This window comes from Dipodomys merriami, unplaced genomic scaffold (genome assembly GCF_024711535.1).
Source record: "Dipodomys merriami isolate MVZ:Mamm:240054 unplaced genomic scaffold, mDipMer1.0.p SCAF_2, whole genome shotgun sequence".
NCBI lineage: Eukaryota > Metazoa > Chordata > Mammalia > Rodentia > Heteromyidae > Dipodomys > Dipodomys merriami.
The window spans coordinates 38,833,161-38,859,076 of NW_027203381.1; the positions used below are offsets into that span (position 1 = coordinate 38,833,161).

The following is a 25,916-nucleotide window of genomic DNA, read 5'->3' on the forward strand; positions in this document are numbered from 1 at the left end:
AAGGGGAAACAAAGAAGGAGGCAACAATCCTTGATAAGAAATGTACCCATTACCTTGCCCATGTAATTGTAACCCCTCTGTACAGTATTTTCACAATAAAACAATTTTTAAAAACCCTCTAATTTCAAACTTCAAAGTTTTAATAAAATTTCAACATGAATATTAAGGCCATAATCTGAAAGTTAATGTGAGTATGAGAGAGAGAGAGAGAGAGAGAGAGAGAGAGAGAGAAAGAGAGAGAGAGAGAGAGAGAGAGAGAGAGAGAGTGTGTGTGTGTGTGTGTGTGTGTGTGTGTGTGTGTGTGTGTGTGTGTGTGTGTGTGTGTGTGTGTGTGTGTGTGTGTGTGTGTGTGTGTGTGTGTGTGTGTGTGTGTGTGTGTGTGTGTGTTTCAGTCCTGGGCTTCAACTCAGGGCCAGAATGTAGTCCCTGAGCTTTTTGTGATCAAGGCTGATGCTCTACAATTAGACTTTTTCCAAGGTCACATGCCAAAGTTGACTGGAGCTTTATGTTTGTTTGTTTGTTTGTTTAATGCAGGCATTAAACAAAATTTTCAAAGCAGACAGTTTGGAAATTTGTAGAGTGAGAACCTACATGGCATGTTGACAAAGTGGACTCTGCTAACAGCATCAATGAGGTGCCCTTCACATGGGTGCCTATAAGAATGCTGCCCACAGACAAATCACGCACCTATGGACAAAAACATTGCTGATACAGCCCTCAAAATAACTCCCACCCAGGCGGAGAGACTGTGGGGCATTTGGAAATTTTGGTAGCCCTTTGTTCCTTCTCAGAAGCTGGTCATCAATCAGAAGCCGGAGGCTGAAACAGAAAGAGAGCAAGACAAAATGAGAGGTGTTTGGAAATTCTCTCAACATGGGGTCACTCTGTTGTCTTCAACCCAGACTCACTATCTGTTGCCTAAAGGATGAAGCTAAACTTATTCTTAAAATGCATTTAAGTTGTCTTCACATATTGTTATCATATAATTTTTAATTAAATTGTGCATACATACAGAATATGCAGTTATCAGAAATAGTTGGCTTTTTGAATTTTTACAACATGAATATCAACATAATTAACACCCAAAGAAACAGAATTAGCCCACCATTCTAGGAGCCCCATTCTGAATTCCTTTTCAGTCTCTGGCTTCCCTCCCTCTTTAAGAGAAATCAGAACCCTGAATTCTGGTAGAATAATGTATCCTGTTTTTGAACCATGTATAAATGACATCATAATCATCATATTTGTGAGGTTTACCCGTAGTATCATTACATACATTTCGAGAATTTTCTTATTGCTGTATAGTAATCTACTTTGAATGTATCACAATTCACTTATCCCCTTATCGTCCAATAAGGAAATTGATATAGAGGAAAGGGCAAGCTTACTAGGAAAACAGTATTAGCATCACGAACAAATATTTTACAAAAAGTCACAGAAAATTCTACTCAACTGAAGAAGGCAGAACTTGCAGGGCTCTTAGTATGGCCTTCCACTCACCCTGAGTTGTCGCTTATTACAGATACATAATGCAGCATGCCATCTATATACGTCTGTGGAGACTTGAAAATCGGGTTACTGTCTTCCCGGGTGCTCAATTCGATGTGACCATCTTCCAGAGTGACCTGCAAACTGCTTGTCTGAAATCATAGAATATAGAATATACCCACTGACAATGAATATTGACTTTATGATCAAAACCATGCATAAAACCAGGATTTTATTTTACTGAGCCAAATGTTTTGACTCAGCTATTTTGAGCTAAAGAATATTTTTGACTTCATATTTACTAATATTAAGATCATATGCAAATTACCTCAATACGAATGAATTTGTCAAAGTTTTTTTCCTGGGTGAACATTCATTAGGCCAAGTTAACTTCCCAATCAAATATGTGATACAGTTCCATCATTTCCAATTTTTTCTATTTTTACTATCATTTGGCTTGAAGTTACTTCCACAAGAATCAACTATTTCTTGAATAAATTTTACAGCACAAAGCTGATGCACCAACTGTCTTTTTCACATAAAATGACCATCATTTCATCTCTAGATTTATGAATTTTTTATTCTCTGGTCATTATTTCTAGGAGGCTCAAATTTTCTAGGAGGCAAGGTGATTTGACTGTCAGTCAGTGATTTTCAAATGTACAATTCAGCATTTGTTATTCTAGGTTTATTCAGTTTTTCTCCCTAGAATAATTTCTGCAGTTTCAACAAAATGTGGTTCTTTGAGGAGCTCTTGGTCTGACACAAGACCAGTGTTGGTTTTATTTTATGGTGCCTTTCCCCTCAATTAGCAGTACTCATTGTGAATTCAATCAAAGCATGCTACTGTGTATTTATTTCCCAGATAATCCACCATGAAACTAAAAACGGTGTCCCTAAGATACCCCTATAATTTCTCTATTGTCCTAGATTGTGATCTGAATTTTTGCTAATCTACTTCTTCTATGTGCTTTTGATCATTTTATTGTGTGCTGAGCATTCCTCTATGTGGCAGAGGAAATGAGTGTTAGAGTATATATAGAAAGACTGAAGTCCAACCCTGGCTTTGATGGAGTCACACAGCATTACCACCCCAGCCCCGGCCCCCACACATACACCAGTGTCCAATGTTGGCCATGGGTTTGTTTCTTTTTCTTCTTTTTTAAATATGTTTTTTATTGTAATGGGTTTGTTTCTTTAAGGCTACTTTTAAATATGGTCTCTAAAGACTAGTGAGCAAGAAAGCAAGAGAGGAGAGGTTGTTCTAATCTCATATTAACACAGAGCCAGCTTATAGGAAGTACTTCCTCCCACCCCCTCCACCCCCGCCCCAGTAGTACTGGGATTTGGATTCAGGACTTCATACTTGCTAGGCAGGTGCTCTAGTCCTTTTTCTGTTCTGGCTATTTCTGAGATAGGTATTGCTTTCTCCTTGGGCTAGTCCAGATGGTGATCCTTTACTGGCTTCTGAAGCTGGGATGAAAGCAGCATGCCACCACACCCAGTCTTTCCTGGGGCCTTCTTATCTTTACAGCCCAGGCTTGCTTAGAAACATAATCCTCCAGATCTCAACTTCCCAGCTAGCTGGATGATGGGCATACCTAGCTACTGGATGAGATGGGTGTTGCAAGCTTTTTGCCAGAGCTGGCCTTCAACTTGGATCCTCCTGTTCTCACAGCCTCCTGATTAGCTAGGAATTGTAGGAGTGAGCCACTGATGCTTAGATACTAGAAATCTTTATAACAGATACTAGATAGCTCTGTGATCCATAATCCTAAAGAAACACACCCAAGAACAACAGTAGCCTGCTTGTACTTAAAAAGCCCACTCCTAATACAAGTGGATTTCTTTCTTTTTTTTTTTTTTATAAAGAAGGTAACTATCACTTTATTGTTGTCTTGAGTTTTTCTTTTTTTTTTCTCTCCCCACCCTTTTTATTGTGAAAATACCATACAGAGGGGTTACAATTACATGAGCAAGGTAATGAGTACAAGTGGGTTTCTAAGCATTGACTCCTACACCTATGTTCCTACCCTGGCTAAATCCTCCTTGTGGAAGAAAATTTCAGCAACTCTGTTGCAACATGAAAAAATAAAGACCATATTTTCCCCCATTCCCCAGGTCTATCATTTTCCCAGTAGTTCTAGCTATCTTTTTGTGTCATCAAAAAAGAATTATGCCGGGCGCTGGTGGCTCACGCCTGTAATCCTAGCTACTCAGGAGGCTGAGATCTGAGGATCGCGGTTCAAAGCCAGCCCGGGCAGGAGAGACCATGAGACTCCTATCTCCAATAAACCACCAGAAAACCGGAAGTGGCGCTGTAGCTCAAGGGGTAGAGCGCTCGCCTTGAGCTGAAGAGCTGAGGGACAGCGCCCAGGCCCAGAGTTCAAGTCCCATGACCGACAAAAAAAAAAAAAAAAAAAAAAGAATTATAAGGCTGAAGGTGGTAGTATAGGCCTGTACTCCCAGCTATGTGGAAGGATGTAAGTAGGGGGACTATAGATAACCTGGACAAGAATACAAGACCTTATCTGAAAAATAAACTAAATCACAAAAGGGCTGAAGATATGGCTCCAGGCCTTGAATTCTGAGTTCAGACTCCAGTAACATGACGAAGAAAAAGGGAGAGGAAGAAGATGGGGGAATATATTTATGTTTTTCTCAGATCTAAAGATTTAAATTACATTTACTTATTAACAGTTATAATTCATATCAACTCTTATTCAATATGCCGATAAGAATGAAAATAAATCCATGGTTCTGTAAATTATTATGTACTTTTTAGGCCTGATTTCTTTTAGTATCTCCCAAAGGTGTAGAACAATGTTCATGCTTGAATTGTACAAGAGCATTCACCGTGGTGACCAATAAAATGCCCAACTACCCTCCCTTCGAAATCCTCTCTTGCTTTTGACTCAAACGTTGAGTCAGATTTGGATGCTGTTCAGTATCAAGGTGCTATTTCTTACCCGCGTCTGATGATGTATTAACACACCGTTGGGTTGAAAGGTCTGAAACCCAAAAGAAGCCTGGAAATGGTCAGGCAAGGGTGAGTCCAAATTAGTGAAGCTTAGCTGGCCTCCTCTGGAGAAGGAAGCAGACCGCACCAGCTGCAATGCAAATGGGGAATCAATTACTGGCACAGAAATCACTTCTTGCTGAACCTCCATAGCACCTTTCCTTGTATCATAATGTCAGAACCCATTTTTGTTCTTCACGAAGATTTAGAAAGAATCTGAGTCTGGCTTTGTTTATAAGAAGTCAGCACCTGAAAGGCTTTGTGTGTATAGCTGGTATTCTTACTTGTCTTCAAATTTAACACAGCATGCAGGAGAGGCTGCACATATATGGGTGTGTGTGTGTGTGTGTGTGTGTGTGTGTGTGTGTGTGTGTGTGTGTGTGCGTGTGTGTGTGTGTGCGTGTGTGTGTGCGCGCGCGCATATGCACTAGCTCACAACACCATGTGCTACCAGAAAAGCCAAAAAGTTGGTGTGTTAATGAATCCAGAAGATGGGCCAGCTGGGATGAGATGTGTCACAAGGTTTGGGGTCCTCTGCTTACCTTCCAGTCTTCAGAACACTTTTTGGTGACTCCCACAGTATCGTTCAACCTGACCACACCACTGGTTTTCTTCAGATTTTTCATGCAGCCTCGGAAAGCAGGTGTTGAAATGTTAAACCTAATAAGGGGTACAAAAAAAAGAAGGGAGGGATCAGGCAGGGCTCACTTGAGACGCGCCGCTGTTGTCTAGCCTTTCTCACTCGTGAGCAAGCACTGTCCGTTTGATAGCGATCCATTCCCATGGGGATCTTGCAGTGCTGTCCTGGGTCTCCCATAATACTGCCTATTTTATAATAGTGGGGTGTCTACCTTCTTTCCACATGAATCTGCACTCCTGGCTTTAAAACTGGACATCAATGTTGACAGCAGGATGGCCACTGTTCCCAGAATGCATGGACCAAAGATGCTCAATACTAGAAGTTTTCTTTTTCTTTTTCTTTTTAATACTAAAAGTTTTCATCCCTTCATTCCCCAAGTCATGGTACTGAGGGTGGATGGGAAGTACATGAGTAAGGTGACATACTAAATCTGCTATATAAATATGCATTAAGCCACTGATACATAATACAAGAACCAGGACTGTTCTAGAAAATTGCTGTCTTTTTTGGTTCACACTTTAATGAATCACTGTGAACTTTGGCGAGAACATTGATCAAGGCATATTGTATTTATAAACTTCTTTCTTAAATGGAAACTCCTTTGTACCTCTACTTAAAGGTAATAGTAAAAACATAAATTGTAGCACAGTGAAAAAAGAAAAATACTACTGTTTAGGTTCTATTCATTATGGAAAAATACTGTGGCTTGATCTAAATCAATGCTGAGCAGACACTATAGAATGCACGGTCTGGGTTTGAAGCTGTTTCTGCCAGTCCTGACCTATGCACATGGACAAGGAGTAATGGCGGTTGAACCAGCTATGCACAGTAAGAGTGTGGATCAGCAGGTGTTTCATTGTACTGCTTCTCATCAGTAACAATGGGGACATATTAATCTATTCCATGGAGTCCTCAGAGAAGTAGTAAATTAATGTGGGCAGCACATTCAAATGGTGCTGGTGTAGCAAGCACCCAGTACAAGACTGCACGGCGGCCACTGCTTCTACATCTATCATTATTACAATGCCGCAACCTCTGTATCTTCTCTTTCTATGTGGTACCTTGGCATTCCCTTTTAAGTTGAGTTTCCAATCTGTCTGGAGCTGAATTCACATACAGCATTTGCACTCATGAACTGATGGGAGGTCCAGGCAAATATTAGTGTTTCCTGACCAATAGTGTACCAAGAATGCCCAGTGCTGATTGTATTTTAAATCCCTAAGGTAGCCCCCTTTCCAAATGAAAAGGTGTCTGCATTCACTCTAATCTAATTCATTATAAACAGTTGAGCTACACAGAACATGCATAAAATTAAATTTCATTAAAAAGAAAAGGAGGAAACAAATCCTCACGGGAATCATAGCATGAGCTTTAATTAATTTATGGAGCTGACTTTTTGCCTTAGAAGAGGAGGGAAGTTCATATCAAATATGGAGTGGTCCTTTGGCACATTGTTTTAGAACCATTCTCTCTCGGGTCATCTGAGGTCCTAGACCTCCACATTTTCCCCTGCAGATTGCGGAAGGCAGATTTTGGAGACCAATTACAACAAAATATAATGCTAAACTCAGTGACGAGTACTTAGGAAATGGTCAACAGATCTCTGACTGATCTTTGCTTTTTAGTTATCCTCATTTTCATGTTCTATGATTACACTCTGTAACACAGTAGTGTCAGTCTCCAGAGGAAAACAAGTTCGTGCTCCTATCAGACCCTCTGGTATTATTATTGATGATGATTTGATTAACATAGGATTAACATGACTCGTGGCTTCTGATTATAATCTTAAACAAACAATTCCAAAACCTGGTACTCCATTCTCAGATGGAATGGAGGAAAATGCAAATGACACATGAGCATTCCTTGAGCAAAGCTGCTTCCTTTAGCAATGACTCTGGTGTGCTTTGTTCCACATCAGGTTTGAGCACACTAACCCATCACAAGAGCCTCCCATTTCTGCCAGAGACTAGACACAGCTCTCCTGGGAAGCTATCTGGCTGCCCCTGCTGAGCTCAGCTGTTTAGTTACTGGCAGAACTTCTCTAAGCTCACCTACCCCTGGTGATCACATGAGAGGACAGCTTCAAGACTCCCTGGACCACCAAATCCCTCACTGAAGGTACACGGCAGGCCAGCAACAGCTCAATACTGCTTGACATTTTACTTTCAATAGACTAAAAGGCCACAGAACTACACATACACATCATATATATAACACATATACAGTACTGTGGTTTGAAGTGTGTGTGTGTGTGTGTGTGTGTGTGTGTGTGTGTGTGTGTGTGTGTGTGTGCGCGCGCGCACAGCACTGGGGTTTGAACTCAGGTTTTTTTAATTCTTGCTAAGGAGGCATACCACCAGTGAGTCACAACTCCAGCCCTTTTCTACACTGGTTATTTTTGAGACCGGGTCTTATTTCCTGTGCACATGTGACCTTGGATCTCAATCCACCAATTTTTAGCTTTCTACCAAGCTGGGATGACAGACATGTCATGCAGAGACAAAACTAGAACCACTTTTGTGGTTCTTCCCTCCATCCTTTCCCAGTAACCGGGGATTGACTTCTACACTCATTGCTATCTGTGGGCCTTTTGCTAATTCCAAACAGCTGCAAACCCCTAACCAATGGCTCCATATGGCCTCCTTGGAGAATCCCCGTGGCTCTGGACCATTCTATGACTGTGGGAACAGCTGTCTCTGAGCTTTACTCCGCCTGCAGGCTGCCGTGAGAGGTGACCCGTATTTTTTAAGATGCCATCTTACCTTTCCCTGATGGCAATTGGGATTCCTCCTAGATAGTATGTGTTGAAATCAAATATTTCCCCTTCAATGATAATGTTTTGGCTATTCACATTTATCCTCATAAGTTTTTGGGCTTTTCCAATTTTGATCAGAACCTGAAATAAATGAGAGATACATTAACAAGCAGGGAAAGTGAAGTTAGCCAGACCCAGAGAAACAGAGATTGCATGGTTTCTTTCATTTGTGGTAGATAGAATGTACCTATTATCTGGAAGTAAACACGTTAGGATGTGCCATATATAAGTGGTTATGAATGAATTAACTGAAGTATAACAGATTCTATGGAGAGCTCAAGTTGTATAACCAACAAAATTGAATCCAGGAAATGGGTACATCCAAGGGGGGGGGGAAGGGGCGAACAGCCAGGAATTGATTGTAAGAAAAGGAAAGGGGTGGGTCAAAGGCGAATGAGAATATTGAAGGGGGTGACATTGATCAAGATGCATTGTATTCATAAACTGCTTTGTTAAATGGTGCCTCCTTTGTACAACTACTTAATAATAAAAAAAAGAAGAAGAAATATGTGACTGCAGTGGTGCAGTCATTATGCTTTTGTTTATCTTCTGTCAGACTCATTTACATATGAGGAAAAAAGAAAGACTGCTCTGCTGAAGTTTGGGCTAAAAACAAAATCCCTGACAGTGAAACACAGAAGTGGAAGTATTTCCACTTGAAATGAATCATGGTTTACATGTGCTTATATACACATGCATTATGTATTGCATGCTTAATGTTCAAATTTTAAAAGGATAGGCACCTCGGTTAATAACTAAGTTTATCCAGTAACAGAAAACGTTTATGCTTGCTTTGTGTATGTGTGTGTGTATGTGTGTGTGTGGGGGGGTGGTTGACACTGACTTAATTCTAAAGATCTACAGACATTTAACTCTTGAAGTATATAAAGGATGTACCGTATGATCTCTCCCATTGTTGATGGTATCTCTAATTCCTTTCTCTTTGGGCTGCCCCGAATTCAGTTTGTATCTCACCAAGAGATTGCCATCTTCTACATTCAGGGATATGAAGTGATCCTAAGAGATAGAGACAAAGCAGATTTAACAGAAGAAGAAGAGCTGAGGAAAAAGCCAGGGTGTTAGAAATCAAACAATCCAATCAAACACGGCTCTCAGATTCAACTGCCCCTGAGCTAGAAGACAAGGCAACACTATAAATCTGAGTCATAGGAGATCTGTGATGATGACTACCCTAAACCCTATATCATCTTCAGTGCCTGGCACTCAGGATGGACCAACACATGCCAGCTGACACCATGTTTTTGCTTCATTCTATCCATAACCAATATGCAAAATGGACACCAAAAAGATACAGGTCAGTACAGTTATGAGCAAAGATGTGTGCTACCTTTTAGAGAGAGATGGCCTTACTGAACCCCCCCCCCAGACATTTTCCATCATGTTTGACTTACACATAGCAATGTGTCCTCCTTGATACCTCCCATTTCACTTCTGAGGACACTTGTGGGCTGTGTTCCACACAGGGTTCCTTCCCTGTCTCACCCCCTCCCCCTTTACCTCCACAGTTGTACCCACAGAGCCCAGACCCAGCCAGGATCTATCTGCCTTCTTAGGACCAGGTCTGTGTGTCTGGTCCACTTTTGTCACTATTACTGCCTTGCGGCTCACAGATATTCCATCTCAGAATATTCTAGACACAATCAATAATCTACCTGCCTCCCACTGGCTGTCAAGCCTGTCTCTTCTGAGCTCTCTACATATTTTTTTACTTCTTGTGCATGTGCGCGCACACACAGTCACTCACTTGTTCCTAACCCTCTTTCTCTCAGTCCCATAACAAACAAACAAACAAACAAGAGAACTCTTCCCTTACTCTCATGTCACAACCCTGATTTCAGTTACAACTTCACCCAGGCTGCACAGTAACATCCTACCCTCTCCCCAAATCCCAACTCCAATAATTTCCATTCTGCAGCCAGAACATCCTTTGGAAAGCGCCAATGTGGACATGTAACTTCCCTTCAGTCTCTGGACACAGCTCTGACTTCCTGGCAGACGTGGGAAGGCGTGGCCCACTACTTCACTTTATTCCTCAGCCACCTGGGTCACGCTTCCATCCCTGAGGGATTCTAACCTTCCCACCTCCAGGCCCTCTCCATATGCTTCCCATTACCCATCTCTCTTCTGCTATGTACCCTGAAAGTGTCACCTTTCACTGTCCTCCATGGAGGTCTCAGATAAAGCATCCTTTGATCAAGAAAAAAGTCTTTTATGCCATAGAGTCCTCATTGTTTACTCCTTGAAATTATGATGAATTAACCATTAATCTATTGACAGTGTATCTTTGTGTAACATCTTCCTTCTCTTCTGTGCTTGTCTTGGTCATTAATTGCCTTTTTGTTATGAAGTAAATACATAGATCACTTGAATCAGCTGTTTCCTAAGTGGTCAGGAAAAGCTTAGGAGCTCTCATTTAAAGAACGATCCATCCTTCTCTGGATGAATCCTTCTTTTGCCTTTGAGAATTCATGAGCCAGAGTAGCACCGGCATTCTGAGAATAATGAGCTGCATGCTTACTAGCAACTCTCTGGATTGCTTATGCAATGGCATTATGTAAGTTTTCCTCTAACTTAAGTACTGTGTCTGCTTCTCAGTCTCCAAACACTTCAAAACATAATACCAGCTGAACACCCCTACCTGAAAAATGCAAATTACGAAATGCCTGGGAATCTAAAACTTTTCATTTGAGTGTCAACACCATGTGACAAATGATGGCTCAATGCTACAGATCTGAAGGCTTCATGCATAAAATTACCAATTATTTACAGTTACCTTTAGGCTAAGCATGTAACATGTATATGTAACATACAGGAGTTTTGTGTGTGGACTTGGGTTACATCCCCAAGATAGCTCATTCTGTACATGCAAATATTCACGAGAGGTTTTTCTTTGTTGTTGCTGTTGCTTTTAGTGTACTAAGTGATTTTTTTGTTTCTTTTGTATGTTCTTCCTCCAATGGTATATCCCTGTTGTCATTGTATTTGATTTTGGCACCCTGCATCCTTATATATACGTTTATCTGATTTGAGGAGGGGAAGGGGAATAACAAAATGCTGAAACAAGGACACAGGATGACTCATTGCACCAATGATACTCACAAGACACTATGTTGGAAATGAACCTTACAACTTTGGTGTGTGGGAGAGAGTGGGGAAGATGGGGTGGGGAAGGGAGAGTGGGAGAAAACAAAGGAGGGGGTAACAATGCCTGACAAGAAATGTACTCATTACCTTACTGATGTAACTGTAACCTCTGTGTACAGCATCTTTATAAGAAAATAAAAATAAAAAATAAAAAATAAAATAAAATTAGAAAAATAAAAAATCTGAAACATCTCAGAAAAAAGATGCTCAACCTGAACAAAGAAGGCCTTGCTTGGGAAAATAATAGCCTTGCCCAAAAGGTACTTACTAGTGGCTTCTAGTTCTGCACTCTTAGGGCTTGTTGGGACCTATCAAAACCACTAGAATTAATACAGCCCAAATCTCCCAAAGGGTCTAGGTCACCCTAAGAGGAGGGCTGAGCTACATCTGTGTCCCACCCTGAAGGTAGAAGAGTCTGATAGAGTGCAAAACTTTCTATTAACTCTACATTCTCTGACCAGAGCACATGGGCCAAGGTGTATGTCTCCAGAACCATTACCAATGAAAGGCTTTTCTTCCCAGGATCCAACCACAAGGCTTAGAGAGCAGCCATGCCAGAGCCAGAGCCAGAGCCAACATTGCACCCAATCTCCCGCCACCAGCAGATGGCGCTGACAATCACCTGTAGAATGTCACTTTGGATTTACACTAACCTAATCAATTTAAGAATGGTCCTGGAGAGATGGGGGAGAAGGATGAATGGAATGACAATTTTTGACTTGCAGTGTACTCATAAATGGACATATTGAAGTGAAACCCCTTTATAAAACTACCTAAAGATAACAACAAACAAAGAATGGTCCTCAAGAACCCAATCTGACAGTAATGGAATCCCCAACAGTCAGACAAGAAACAAATCAAGATGGAAAGAGCAAAAAGTCACATCTAGAGATCTTGGAGCCCCAGAAGATCTTCATTTGTTTTGAGACAGAAACAAGCAAGCAGTAGTTTCCAAAGAATTAAAACTAATGAAGAGAAGTAAACAGGAAAAGTAATGATAGTCTCAAATTTCTGATTACATGTGTTCATTGAAATTCACCCTCCATCCCCACAGAAAGTACATACAATTGGCCAATGGGAAGGATATAGGTAACACTGGCATAATGTTTCACAGATCCAATTGTTCATTCATAACAACCCAGTTATCCTCAAATTGCTACACAGACTGGGTATATTTGGTAGGGTCTGGATGCTTACTGTTGATTACCTGGTTTTCTGCGAAGAACAGCAAACCTCTATCCACAGTGGTCTGGATTGTTTGTGAAAAGGTTGGGAAGGGAGCGTTTGGTTGAGTTGGAATTCGAGCGTAGCCTGTACCTTCAAAATAATTTTTGTCTGATTCTTCCTTTCTCCTGTCAACACCAATGGTAAGTTAAGACATAGCAGTAGGTCAGCATGCAATTGCTTATTAATATGGGACACCTCTACCTGAAAAACTGAGCGAAGAACAGGCATTCTACTTGCTACAATTGTGAAAGCCGAAGGGAAAAAAAATCTTTAAAATGTCAAAACAGCTAGTTTTCTCTCCTGGATATGTTGATATATTAAAAAGGATAATGGTCAAGGGCTTGTCTTGGAAGTTAAATGCCTGTCAGGTAGAAGTGACCTACTAGCTAAAAATCTTGAAATATAATTTATTTGAAATAGAAACTTAAAACCTGATCTGTTGCATAGTAGAATATTCCAAGTATTGTGTAAATTATAAGGATGGTTAGGAGCTTAAAGCAGCAATTTTCAAATAGGGTTGGATGGCAGAGTAACTAGAAAGTCACTCAATATGAGCACTACTTTTTAAAAAATAAATATGTACTTTGCATCTAAATCAGATGCCACCTAATTTCTTGGTAGGGAGTACCAGCAATTTAATAAAGATTTATTTTAAAAATAAGATAACTGTAGCTGGGCACTGGTGGCTCAGCCCTGTAATCCTAGCTACTCAAAGTTCAAAGCCAGTCTGGGCAGGAAAGTCAATGAGATTCTTATCTCCAGTTAAGCACTAAAAAAGCCAGAAGTGGAGCTGTGGCTCACGTGGTAGAGCACTAGCCTTGAGCAAAAAATTCTGCAGGGACAGCACCCAGACCCTGAGTTTAAGCCCCAGAAGTGGTACAAAAGAGAGAGAGAAAGCTCTATCAATACAATCAAGTTAAGGAAAAATATGGTTATTCAGTTCTAGAGATAGGTTGCCGGCATAATTTAAGAACCATTGGCTCATAGCAACCATCAGCATCAACAACACCTTACCGTGTCACTCGGCACACGTCTTTCTTAGATGTGCATGTTCCCAGTGCAGTCACAGGGACACTAACTGCCATCTTGTTCACTCACCTTCTACAAGGCTCCACTTCAGTTGTGTTGAGATTGAATGTTGTTTTGAAGTTGTACAAACTCAGAACATTTTCATTGAGGTCATCCAATTCAATACAACCTTTGTATGGGGGGAATCTTAGTCTACTGGGAAGCTGAAAATGAAATGAAACCAAAAAATCATTAGTTGAACCAGACAATCAGTTTAACCAAAAGAAAAAAATTGTGAAAGTATAATAGGAGCAGTGTAATTCTATCACTTCTAATAATCAGTATCATGCATGCATCAGCAATGTGGGCACTGGAATGATTTGCCCTGGCTTTGCTAGTTAGAAGATGGATATAGTCTTGAGAAAGTTATTAAACCTTTTGCCTCAGTTTCCATCTCTGTAAAATAGGGATAATAACACTTATTTTAATATACTTAAGCTTAGGACAGTGTTCAGAGAAATAGAGAAATACTCATTGTTACCTAATATTATAATATGTGCTTTAAGAACATATAGTTAAATCCATCTTATATATAATTAATTAAAATAAAGGCAGGGTTTCATCAAGCTAAATTAGAATTCACACACTTACTTTAAAGTCAGGTGGGTGGCCTCCAACATAAAACACAACATTTTCAGGATCTAAATTAAGCAGTGTGTTAAGATTTCCACTCTCCATGTCATGGAATTGAGGTGCTTTGGGTTTACTGGATGTGGCTTCTTTGGTATAATTGAGTCTTGCAAACTGATAAATTCTGTTGAAAATGAGATCATAAAGTTATTTTTAAAATGAGAGAATTCAAAGCTAAGATGCTAAATATGGGGTTCCATATTGGAAAAGTTTAGAGGTGGGGCAGGTTCACTAAGAGAAAGCATCAATCAGCCTTGTACCTCTGAAATTTCACTCGGTCCATAACTGCCTCTTGAGTCTCACTCTCAGTCAAGATCTGGTCCACCTGGAGTTCTGCCTCTTTGTCTCCCAGGTTGTACACACAGGTGAGCCGGCCATTGACAACTGCCATGCCAATGTAGTCCTTAGAGACCTGGAGACATAAAGGCACCCCAGAATTCTTCACACACAATATTCTCTCAGCTCTCCATCCCAAGAGGGTCCCAAGCGTTTCATTGCATAAAATAACAAGTTTTATACAAGGAGTTTTGGGCAGACAGAATACATGAGGTACATACTCTAATAGACAAGGACACAACACGTCATCCTGTCTGGGACTATCTTTGTGTTCTAGTGCAGTTATTCATTCCCCTATTCACTCAATTCTCAAATGTTTGTTACCACCTGCCATACAGCTAGAGTAGGTATGGCCTTAGCCATGTATTCGATTGTAATCTGGCAAGGGAGATAGGCTACTTTTGCTTTCCATGTACCAGACAACACTCCCTTCACACTCTGCATAGGCTCTACCATGACACCTGGCAACTCCATGTTGCCAAGGAAGTATCTTCCTTCCCTATCAGAATGTGAGAGGATTAAGGTAGAAATAGTTTCCAACAACTATAGTAAAATATAGGTAGTGTAAATTTGACAATTTTAACAATTTTGAAGCATTTATTTATTATTCAGGAAATCAAGAGATAAATTTTGTGTTTATCATAAATAGAAGGTATGGGATATATCTGTAAACTACAGGGATGCAAACCTACAGATGCTCAAGTCATTTACAGAAAACAATAGCATAGGTTTCCCTTATTTGCAAAAACTAGTATATTTCTTAGACAAGCAGAAAAGGTCAGATAAGATGATATTAAGTGAAATGAACCCCAAGATAATGACCCAAGTGTTTTTTTCTTTCTTTCTATTGTTTCTAACGTATTTATAAGGTACCATGTGATTTTTTTTTGTTGCTTTGTATTTCCCTCTCCTATGGTATAACCCCTGTTTTCACTGTATTTGATGTTGGTATAATTTGGGGAGCAGAAGGGAAAAAACAAATTGTTTAAATAGGGATACAGATGGACCCATTGCAACAATGAGATGTACAAGACGCTATGTTGAAAAACAAACTTTACAATTTAGGTGTGTGTGGGGGGGAGGGGAGTGTAGTTGTGGAGATGGGAGGGAAGGGATGGTAGGGGAAAAACAAAGGAGGAGGCAACAATGCTTGATAAGAAATGTACTCATTACTTTGCTCATGTGATTGTAACCCCTCTGTACTGTATTTTTACAATATAAACTTATTTTAAAAAGAAAATGATAGCATATTGGCACATAATCTATGCACATCCTCCCATAGATCATCCATCCATCCATCTTCCATCCATTCATAGTTCTAGAGATTGAATGTAAGGCCTCATACATGCTACCCAAGTGTCCCAAGAGTTGAACCACATCCCTAGCACTTTTTATAGACTTTTCAATCATCTTATAATACCTACTTACAATATAAATGTTTGTAACTAGTTGGTATAATATACTGTTTAGAGTAATGACAAGTAAAAGGGTGTTTGTGTGATATACATTCACTATGAACATGTTTTGTTTCTTCTTCTGTGTTTTGTCAGTCCATAGTTGTCTGAGTCCATAATGTGGAATCTGCTGTAAATTTGTTGAAACTATGAAGTAATATGCATTTTGTCACAATAAAGCAAAGCAATCACTTTACAAAGAAACTACAAATAAAATATTATCACTTGGAAAGCATGAAAAAAATTAAGAGTCTTGATTCAAGACTCTTCAAATATAATGTCCACTAGTGATAACTAACACTTTCCTAATGAGGAAGAATTTTCAGGAACCATATTTCAGATATTTCTGCTCTAACAACTGTATGCTAACCAGATCAGTAGTTAGCTTTTCCCTTGACCCTAGATTGAAGAAATGTATTTAAAGCTGGGCACCAGTGCCGTTTTCCTATCATTCTAGCTACTCAGGAGGCTATGATTTGAGGATCCTGCTTCAAAGCCAGCCTAGACAGGAAAGTCTGTGAGACTCTTATTGCCATTTAACCATGAAAAAGCCAGAAGTGGAGCTATATCTCAAGTGGAAAGTGCTAGCCTTGGATACAAAAGCTCAAAGGACAGAGCCCAGGCCCTGAGTTCAAGCTCCAACCCCCCCCCAACACACACACATACAAATGTATTTAAAGAGAGACCGAAAACTAAAGTCATCTATTCAAAATGTCTGTAATAGTTGTGGTTACATGATTCAGATGTGATTTAAAAAAAATCAAACACCACAATTTCCAATTAGGCAAGACAGGCTTAGTTTTGTCCTAGTTCTCATAATGGTCTCCTCAGATTGGGAACGGGTCTGCAGCTGGGCCTTTTGAGGAAGAAGATGGGATCACATTCTGTGAGGTGGAGCTACTGTGGGTTTCCCCATTCAGCTTTGATATCGAGGCCCTGGCCTTGTGGGAAGAGGGGGTACTAAGCTTACACCTAATGTGTACATGTGCTCACATGCACAAACATGTGTACACTGTGCAATGGGCTGAGGCCTCTCAATCCATCAGCAGCTATCAATCGATGATGGTGGGAGATCAATCAGGGTTGCCTCTGTACCCCAAGGGTGAGGGTAATGGTGGGACTCATTATCTTAGTGAGATTTCCAACAATGAGCTAATAGCAGTGACCAAGCTGTGCCCCAAGCCTCGAAAGTACACATCTCCAAAAGCATACAGTTAGAAAGCTGGAGACAGGTCCAGCCAATACTTACATCTTTATTTCCAAGGTACATCACAAACATATCTTCTGTCCCCTCGTTTTCTCTTGAGTCAGGTCTTTGGAGAAACAAAGATAGAGATGTGTAGCCTTTCAAATCTTCCAGGTCACTTGGTAGTCGGACTTCAACTCCAGATTTACCATTGAACCTCATGGGGACTGCAACCTGTGAAGAGTCACAAGGTGATAAACATTCTACTGTGAAGAAAGTGAGTGCTCAGACAGGCAATTTGTAACCTTGGTGTTAACTCATCAGCCTACCCCAAGATGTGCTGATGAAGAACAGAGCTGTGAATGTCTCAGACCCGGGTCAGAAACGTACTAAAATAATAAAACATTCGCTGGGCATCAGTGGCTCACACCTGTAATCCTAGCTACTCAGGAGGCTGAGATCTGAGGATCATAGTTCAAAGCCAGCCTGGGCAGGAAAGTCCGTAAAACTCTTATCTCCAATAAACCACCAGAAAACCAGAAATGGCACTGTAGCTTAAGTGGTAGAGCACTAGCTTTGAGCTGAAGAGTTGAGGAACAGCCCTCAGGCCCAGAGTTCAAGCCCCATGATGGACCCATGGTTTCCCTTATTTGCAGTAACTAGAATATGTCTGGGACAAGCAGAAAAAGTCAGAAGCTATGAACATATGACCAGACAAGATGATGTTAAGCGAAATGAACTCCAAGATAGGGACACAAATATTTTTTCTTTCTTGCTATTGTTTCTAACGTATTTATAGTGTACCATGTGATTTTTTTTTCTTTCTTTGTATGTTCTTCCCCCATGGTATAACACCTGTTTTCACTGTATTTGATGTTGGTGCCCTGCATCTTGTATATACACTTCTCTAGCTTGTGGAGGGGAAGGGGAAAAAACCAAAATGCTTAAATAGGGATTCAGGTTGACCAATTGTAACAAACAATGAGATGTACAAGACACTATGTTGAAAAATGAACTTTACAATTTAGATTGGGGGGGGAAGGGAAGGGTGGGGAAAAAACAAAGGAGGAGGTAACAATGCTTGATAGGAAATGTACTCATTTCCTTGTTCATGTAACTGTAACCCCTCTGTACAGTATTTTTACAATAAAAAACATTGAAAAAAAATAAAACATTCATGTTCGTCCTATTTACTAATCAGAGGTTTCTGAAAACTATATTTGAGTTGCTGTGTCTGAAATAATACTTATTATTAGTGAGCATGTATTAATAATTATAGCAACTCTATAATAATAATTATTCCAATCTTTGATGGTTTTTGTACAGAGGACTAAACAGGGATGAAGCACTTGGCAGAGTGACTGTAGATAGTAGAAATATATCAAAAATATTTGTAAATGCACAGGTGTGTGTGTGTGTGTGTGTGTGTGTGTGTGTGTGTGTGTGTGTGTGTGTGTGTACACACCACTACTGGGCTCGAACACAGGGCCTTGTGCTCTTGCTTAGGTTTTTCGCTCAAGACTGGCATCCACAACTCCACTTCTGGCTTTTTTGGTGATTAACTAGAGCAAAGAGTACTAGAGGAAGTTATGAAGTTTTCTTCTCTCATTGTTTGTATTTATAATCTTTCTGAAAAGGTACCACCCAGCAACTTTCCCTCACCTTCAGTTATGTGGTCACTAGGGAATTTCTAACTTGCTAAGTATCAGATGTCTACTCAAAGCCTTATAAATTAATGGAGAAACAGTTCCACACAGAGATGAACAACATCACTAATATCACTGCATAGCTGAGTACTATTTCTTCTAAAAAATTAGAAGATAAAATTGAGTATGTACTGAATATAAAGTTAAAACTGTTTTCCAATAAACTATATGTCTCTGCAATTAAAAAAATGAAAAGAGTAAGAATCCTAGAATGATGTTTATTCCCACATGACATATTACCCATTAGGAATGTAGCTACTTCTTGAGACTCATATACTTAAGGCATCATACCAAGGAGCTTAGTGGTGGGTAAGTTACAGCTCCCTTCAACCCACATTATGACTTTCCGTTATGACTCTTCTTTCCTACTCACCCTCTCTCCTTCCAGGGAAAGCAACCATATCTCTGAATGTTTCCCCAGCATGCCCTTTTGCTTTTGGTCACTTGAGAAACTCATTATTCTTAAAATCAAGATGAGATTTTTCTGTATATAAAAATAAAGGATAGAAAGCTAGGCATGGTGGTGCATACCTGTAATTCCAGCACTCAGGAGGCTGAGGCAGGAAAATCATGAGCTTGAGGCCAGCACAGGCAACGTAGCTAGACCATAGAACCCTCACTTGCCCTTGTAATAGCAGTCTAACAAGTGGAGCCTGGAAGTTAACCCTTCTTCCTGACTACATAAACTCAATGAAAGAAAAACACTTCTGGTCCCTGATACACCAGAAAATTAGAGGATAAGATCAAGTGCATTTTTGAAGGGTGACAGAAGTCAACTTTTTTATTGCCAAGTACCAAAGAATTAAAGGAAGAAAGAAAGCCAACAGAGAAAATAATAAATGCTGCACCTTATTGGCAGCATCCCGGGCCTGCTGAATTAGTTCTCGGATTCGGTCCACGTTGTCAGAGATGTTCCCCAGAGGCAACAGCTGTTGATTGATACTTTCAATCTTACTCAGAAGATCCGGCAGGTTCTTGGTTAATCTTTTCACTGTTAATGAGAAGTCAGACCTTTACAACAGTACACTAAGAAAAGGGGGAATACAGATGTGCTTACTGCTGGTATTTGTCAAGTAGCTTCTTTAGGACCTAAATGTTGGATTGGATAGATCTGTAATTATATAATAACTCTTTCAAAATGCATGATGGATTTCCCCCCACAATGTAACTATCAAATCTCTTTCCTTGATTATTATGCCAAATGTATTTGTTTTCTTATCCTTAAAACTCATTCAAAATGAGCTGGGCTCCAGTGGCTCATGCCTGTAATCCTAACTACTCAGGACGCTGAGATCTGAGAATTGCAATTTGAAACCAACCTGAGCAGGAAAGTCTGTGAGACTCTTAGCTCCAATTAACCACCAGAAAACTGGAAGTAGAGCTGTGGCTCAAAGTGGCAGAATACCAGCCTTGAGCACAAGAGTTCAAGCCCTACAACTGACAAAATAAATAAATAACTATAATTTATAATTCTTTTCGCCAGTCCTGGGGTTTGAACTCAGGACCTGTATGCTATCTGTAAGCTTCTTTTGCTCAAGGCTAATGTTCTACTTGTTGAGCCACAGAGCCACTTCGGGATTTTTCTAAGTAGTTTATTGGAGATAAGTCTAACGGACTGCAAAGGCTGGCTTTGAACCACATTCCTCAGAGCTCACCCTCCTGAGTAGCTAGGATCACAGGTGTACTCCACCAGCACCCAGCAATCATTTGCAGTTTAATGTCTTATGTTTCAGACCTTATTACACTATGACAATGGATTAAAAAAAGATAAGGGTATGGATAGGAGAGGGAAAGATGGAAGAGGTGACATTGATCAAGATTCATGTACTTAGAACCTGATTTGTGGAATGGAAACTCTTTTATACAATTACTTACCTTAAAAAAAGAAAGAAAAAGAATAGAGAAAAAATTTATAAGCTGTGCTATTTTTCGTAATTAGAATACCTATACTGTTTGAATGTACTATATGGAATTGTTTCCTAATGTCTTAATTTTATCTGACTTTACCAGCAAAGAATAAGCCCCACACAATGGAGAAGTAGGTAATCCATCTTGACCCCCACATGGCAGATACCTGAGTTATTGGCATCTGTCAGAGCCTTGCTAAAGTCTTCGCTATGGGTGCTCCCATAAGTGTCCTTAATTCTTCTCACGTCTGTCTGAATGGGGTTGAGCCCATCCAGCACCTCACTGGTGATGTCGTTGGCCTTTTTGACCTTGCTCTTTGCCTCGCTGATCATACTATCGATGTCACCTAATGCACACACAAAGAGGTGGGGTGTAACAACCTAAAACACTCAACCAAAGCAGCCAAGAACAGTAGTCCAGGGAGATGATGACCTCTCTGTATCCCACGAAGATCATTTCGGAGAGTAGTGAGGTTGGTGTCTATCAGTTCCTTCTGAATTGACACAATATTCAGTGTTTGCTGTAGGCTGTTGAGAGCAGGATTGATTTCTAAAAGAAATGAAACATCCAACAGTCAATTAACTTGTGGGTGTGATTCCCCTGTTGACATTTATGGCCTCTGATGTAGCTAGCATCTGCAGACCATTGAGCAGACAAATATATCTTAGCCTTCATCACAGAGATGCTCACTGCATGTACCTAGACTGAGGCTATATGGACTTTGGTTACAGAGGCCAGAGGCACCTAGAGGTCTGTGGCCATAGATCCTTGGAAATGCACATAAAGAAAGGGAGAGACTAGCTGGGTGCTAGGGTCTCACATCTGTAATTCTCAGGAGGCTGAGATGTGAGGACTGTGGTTGACAGCCTGCTGGGGCAGAAAAGTCCAAGAGTCATCTCCAGTTAACCACCAAAAAGCAGGAAATGAAGTTGTGGCTCAAATGACAGAGTGCTAAACTTGAGTGTAAAAGCTATTGTCCAGGTCTTGATTTATAGCCTCAGTATTGAGAGAGAGAGAGAGAGAGAGAGAGAGAGAGAGAGAGAGAGAGAGAGAGAGAGAGAGAGAGAGAGAGAGAGAGAGAGAGAGAGAGAGAGAGAGAGAGAGAGAGAGAGAGAGAGGGAGAGGGAGAGAGAGGGAGAGGGAGAGGGAGAGGGAGAGGGAGAGACAGAAGGAAGGAGGGACTGAACAACTTCAGAAAGCTGACTTGCACTTTGTGAAGATCAGAAGAATGTTTACAAAGGACATATCCGTCTTACTTGGTCCTGTGTCCCAACACATTGTGGTATCTAGCACCAGTCAGGGCTTAATATTAGTATAGTTTTGTTGGAAGATGAATTGAATGAATGAATGAATGAATGATCACAGCAAATGGCTTTCTTATGGTCACTCGTGGATATTCATAACTGAGCAGGAATCTAAGCCCATAGTCCTTGCTGAGCTGCTAAGTTTTTTCAGACAGATTAGATGATGTCTATATTTATGATACATTAATACAGAAAAACCACTCTGATGATATCTGAGTTACATTATGGTTTAAAGAATGTTTGTTTTTCTCTTTTCTTTTTGGCAGTACTGAGGTTTGAACTCAGCTTTCTAGGCTGCTGATCTACCACTTAAGCCATGCTTCTAGCCAGGCTTTTTGCTGGTTATTTTCAAGCCTAGGGTCTCAGAAGCTTTCTGCATGGGCTGATCTTAAATTGAGATCCATCTGTTCTCAGACTTCTGATTAGCTAAGATTACAGACTCAAGCTATTAGAACCCAACTCAAGGTCTGTTTTATTTAATAACATAGTGTTCCAATTTATTTGAAACTCTAATCCTGAACTCAGTGGTAGAGGATGTGCATAGCATGTGCAAGGCCCTGAGTCTGATTCCCAGAACCACAAAAAACAAATAGACAAAGCATCAAGCCAATAAACAAATCACACCAATCTATTTGCAATCTAAAATTTTATGAAGAGAGGAGATGCCACACCACGAAACCCTAACTGAACTTTTCCTGGCAAGTGCCTGTAAATTATTATTTTTTCTATATTTGATTTTTTAAGATTGTTTCATAAATAAGTTTGTGAAGTCATCATCTAGAAGCTCAGCCAGGGCAATGGCCTTAAGATCCCTGTGCAGCCATGAATCTCTGGAAGTGACAAGAGAAACTGAAGAGCACATTCCCAAACCTGGGGAATTCTTGGTTGTTGTTCTGATCCAGGGACCTAAACTCAGGGCCTGGGCATTGTCCCTAAGATTTTTGAGCTCAAGGCTAGAGCTCTATCACTTGAACCACAACTCTACGTCCAGCTTTTGGATGGTTAATTGAAGATAACAGTCTCATGGATTTTGTTGCCCAGGCTAACTTCGAACTGCAATCCTCAGATTTCAGCCTCCTGAGTAGCCAGGATTACTTACAGGCATGAGCTACTGGTACCCACCTGATTCCTTTCACACAAAATAAACACAATGTTCCCAAGGATAACATTTATGCTTTTAAAAATTCTCATGTTTGCTACTGATTGTGACTTTTGATACATTTAGTTGCTAAGATTTTAGGACAAGAAATTTTGAGGCAGTTGTTCTATTGACCTGAAATGAATGATTTTAACGTATGGGTCCCCACTTTTATGATTGCAGGAGAATTTAATTAAAAGAGTCTCCCACAAGGTCAGGCCCAAACACGTTTAAGTCCCTTAAGACTTTTAATATTTTAAGATTCCAGTGAATTTTACATGTGTTGAATGAGAATATTCAGAACATGGAGTGGGTACATAGTGTTGATAATGTAAGCCATGAATTAAGACGCTATGCTGTGCATTGACACTGGAGTTGAGAAATGGCATTTGACAGGAAAGCTCTACTTCTTGGCTCCACAGATTGCTTGAAGTCCTGATTGCCCCTGCTGCCCCCACAGCCCCATACCTTGCTGCAGTGTCTTCTGGGTTATCTTAGCTTCATTTAATAGTTCATCGCTGGCAGAACTCAGGGTCTTAGCTTTTTTTGGAAGATTTTCCTTTATCACTGTCTAAAAGCAAAAAAGTTTATCCACCTTAACATATGCGACACCTTAGGAAATACACAGTAAGATTTTTTTTTGCCCTAGTCCTAAAGCAACCGCTCTATCCCATAACTAAGCCATATTCCCAGCTCCTCAAGCTTTAATCTTTAAAGAATAAAGCTTGAAAGGGAGAAAGAAGTTGGGAGTAAACTCTTCCATAAAAGATGCAGTCAGGATTCTAGGTAGACATTCGTGGTTTGGGGAGGTGGACCCGTCTCTGGTGACATGCTGGCCAGTTGGGTGATGCCTGTGCCCATGCCTAACTCATTTGCTCAGGGCCGCTTGTCCAATACCTCTTACAGGAATCAAGAAGAGAACTTAGCTGCTTTCAGGCTTCCAAGCTCCAGAACCTACAAGCTTTCAACTTCTGAAGAAGTCCTGTTTTCTCACTCCAATGGGAAATATTGGGTCCTTCATTTTTATAAGTAGGAATATGATATGGTTTATATAAGATCTCACAGGTGCCCACTGACATGCCAAGATGTAAAACCAAGTCACCAGGAGAAAATAGTAATCAAATTGCTTTCACAAGTCTCTCTGTTTGTTACGTGTTAGTACTTAATCACAGCATAATAGCAGACGTAGTAGAGACCAAGATATGCTGTTTGGTTTCAGTTCAAAATCAATAATTAGTGTAATTTCTACCTGGTTTTACAAATACTTTTTTGGGGGGGTCAGTCCTGGGGCTTGAAATCTGGGCACTGTTCTTGGGGCTCCTTTTGTTCAGTGCTAGCACTCTACCACTTGAGCCCCAGTGCCACTTCTGGCTTTTTCTGTGATTCATTGGAGATAAGAGTCTGACAAACCTTCCTGCTCAGGCTGGCTTCAAACTGCAATCCTCAGACCTCAGCCTCCTGAGATTGCTAGGATTACAGGCATGAGCTAGTGGCAGTCAGCTACAAATACTTTTTAACCTGAACTACAGACATCAAGTAGGCCAGTAAATACAGAAAAGTCCCACATCTAGAACTAGTACAAGTTCTAATTTTAAAATCAACTGTGTTTTAATAATATTCCTTCATGTACATGGAGAGAGAACATGAAAGTGAGATCCCTCCAGAATGAAGTTGGAGAGCCACAGGTGCAGCTCCAGGTACCGACCTTGAGGGCAGACTCAGATGCACTGGTGGCCTTGTTGGCTGCATCCTCTGCGGCTTTGATGGCATTGAGGATGTTCTCATAGGCAGTGGCGGCATCCACAGCACGGCGTACCAGCTCATCTCCGCTGGCATTTCTCTTTATTCTAGAAGGAGATGTCGGAGAGGGGTTATATCCTGTAGCAGCCTTTCCCTGTGGCTGCTATGGCTGCTATCTTTACTAGTAGACACAGATATTGCCCATCTATGCGATCCTGACCCAAGGCGACGTCCACATTGCAGGTCTGGTTTTGACCTGCTGTGGGTCCTGGACTCTGCCCTCCATCCTAGTGGGGACAGCCAGGTGGTCCAGCTGAGGACTTTGCTTGGCGTGCAAAGAGCCCATGAAGGTCAAATGTCCATGAGCTCAGCCTGCACTTACTCCTCCAGCTGCTTCGCCAGCTCCTGCAAAGACTGTGCGTGCTTTTCTGCCTCTCCAACCAGAGGAGCTTTGATGGAAGACCTGGAGAGTTCTCGCACTTTGTCACTGAGCTCTTGTCTTGCTCCATTTAAACTAGCAGCGAGTTTTTCATATTCCTGTTTTTCCAAGGCAACAAAGACAGTATAAATACACAGAATATACATTCTCTCAAACTGTTTTGCTGAGCAGTTATATTTTCTAAGCCCATCCACAATTACCGCTTATCCTTACAGTTTATCTGCCCCAAGTTTTACATCTTCTAGATTATTGCCCTGCTTTTTGTAAGTTAGAACCACAATGCCATCATCAAAGTTCTGCTAACACAAAGGACTTTGGATCTAGAGAAAGAGCTATGATAAGGAGGTTGGTTTAACAAGGAGGATGAAGGTGGTTGAGAACTATTGAAATAGATTATTTGCAACTATGAAAAGAGGAAAATGAAACCTGTTGAAATTATTTGGGAATAAAAAGGGGAAGAGAGGCAAGGGTGAGGCTGATTGGAACAGAGCATAAACATGTGTGGAAATGTAACAATGAAATTTTCCCTGTAAAATTAATATAGGGTAGCCAGGTGCCAGTAGCTCATGCCTATAATCCTAGTCAGGAGGCTGAGATCTGATGTGGTTGGAAGCCAGCCCAGGCAGCAAATTCTCCCACTGTTATCTCACATC

At 40.6% G+C, this 25,916-nt stretch overlaps 1 protein-coding gene across 3 annotated transcripts in view; it reads right to left on the minus strand.

The window, feature by feature from the left end:
• Lama3 (laminin subunit alpha 3) overlaps positions 1-25,916 on the minus strand; it is a 221,658-nt gene that overhangs the window by 20,734 nt on the left and 175,008 nt on the right. For all 3 annotated transcript variants that reach the window (XM_070029434.1, XM_070029433.1, XM_070029435.1), the window contains 17 exons: positions 25,207-25,361; positions 24,790-24,931; positions 23,553-23,655; positions 21,075-21,191; positions 20,809-20,988; positions 19,583-19,725; positions 17,092-17,262; positions 14,313-14,464; positions 14,014-14,176; positions 13,453-13,586; positions 12,335-12,479; positions 8,860-8,979; positions 7,910-8,043; positions 5,050-5,167; positions 4,458-4,598; positions 1,501-1,640; positions 688-819 (listed from right to left, as the gene is read on the minus strand). In XM_070029434.1, the coding sequence (XP_069885535.1) occupies positions 688-819; positions 1,501-1,640; positions 4,458-4,598; positions 5,050-5,167; positions 7,910-8,043; positions 8,860-8,979; positions 12,335-12,479; positions 13,453-13,586; positions 14,014-14,176; positions 14,313-14,464; positions 17,092-17,262; positions 19,583-19,725; positions 20,809-20,988; positions 21,075-21,191; positions 23,553-23,655; positions 24,790-24,931; positions 25,207-25,361 (2,390 nt within the window). The remainder of the gene's footprint in view (positions 1-687; positions 820-1,500; positions 1,641-4,457; positions 4,599-5,049; positions 5,168-7,909; positions 8,044-8,859; positions 8,980-12,334; positions 12,480-13,452; positions 13,587-14,013; positions 14,177-14,312; positions 14,465-17,091; positions 17,263-19,582; positions 19,726-20,808; positions 20,989-21,074; positions 21,192-23,552; positions 23,656-24,789; positions 24,932-25,206; positions 25,362-25,916) is intronic.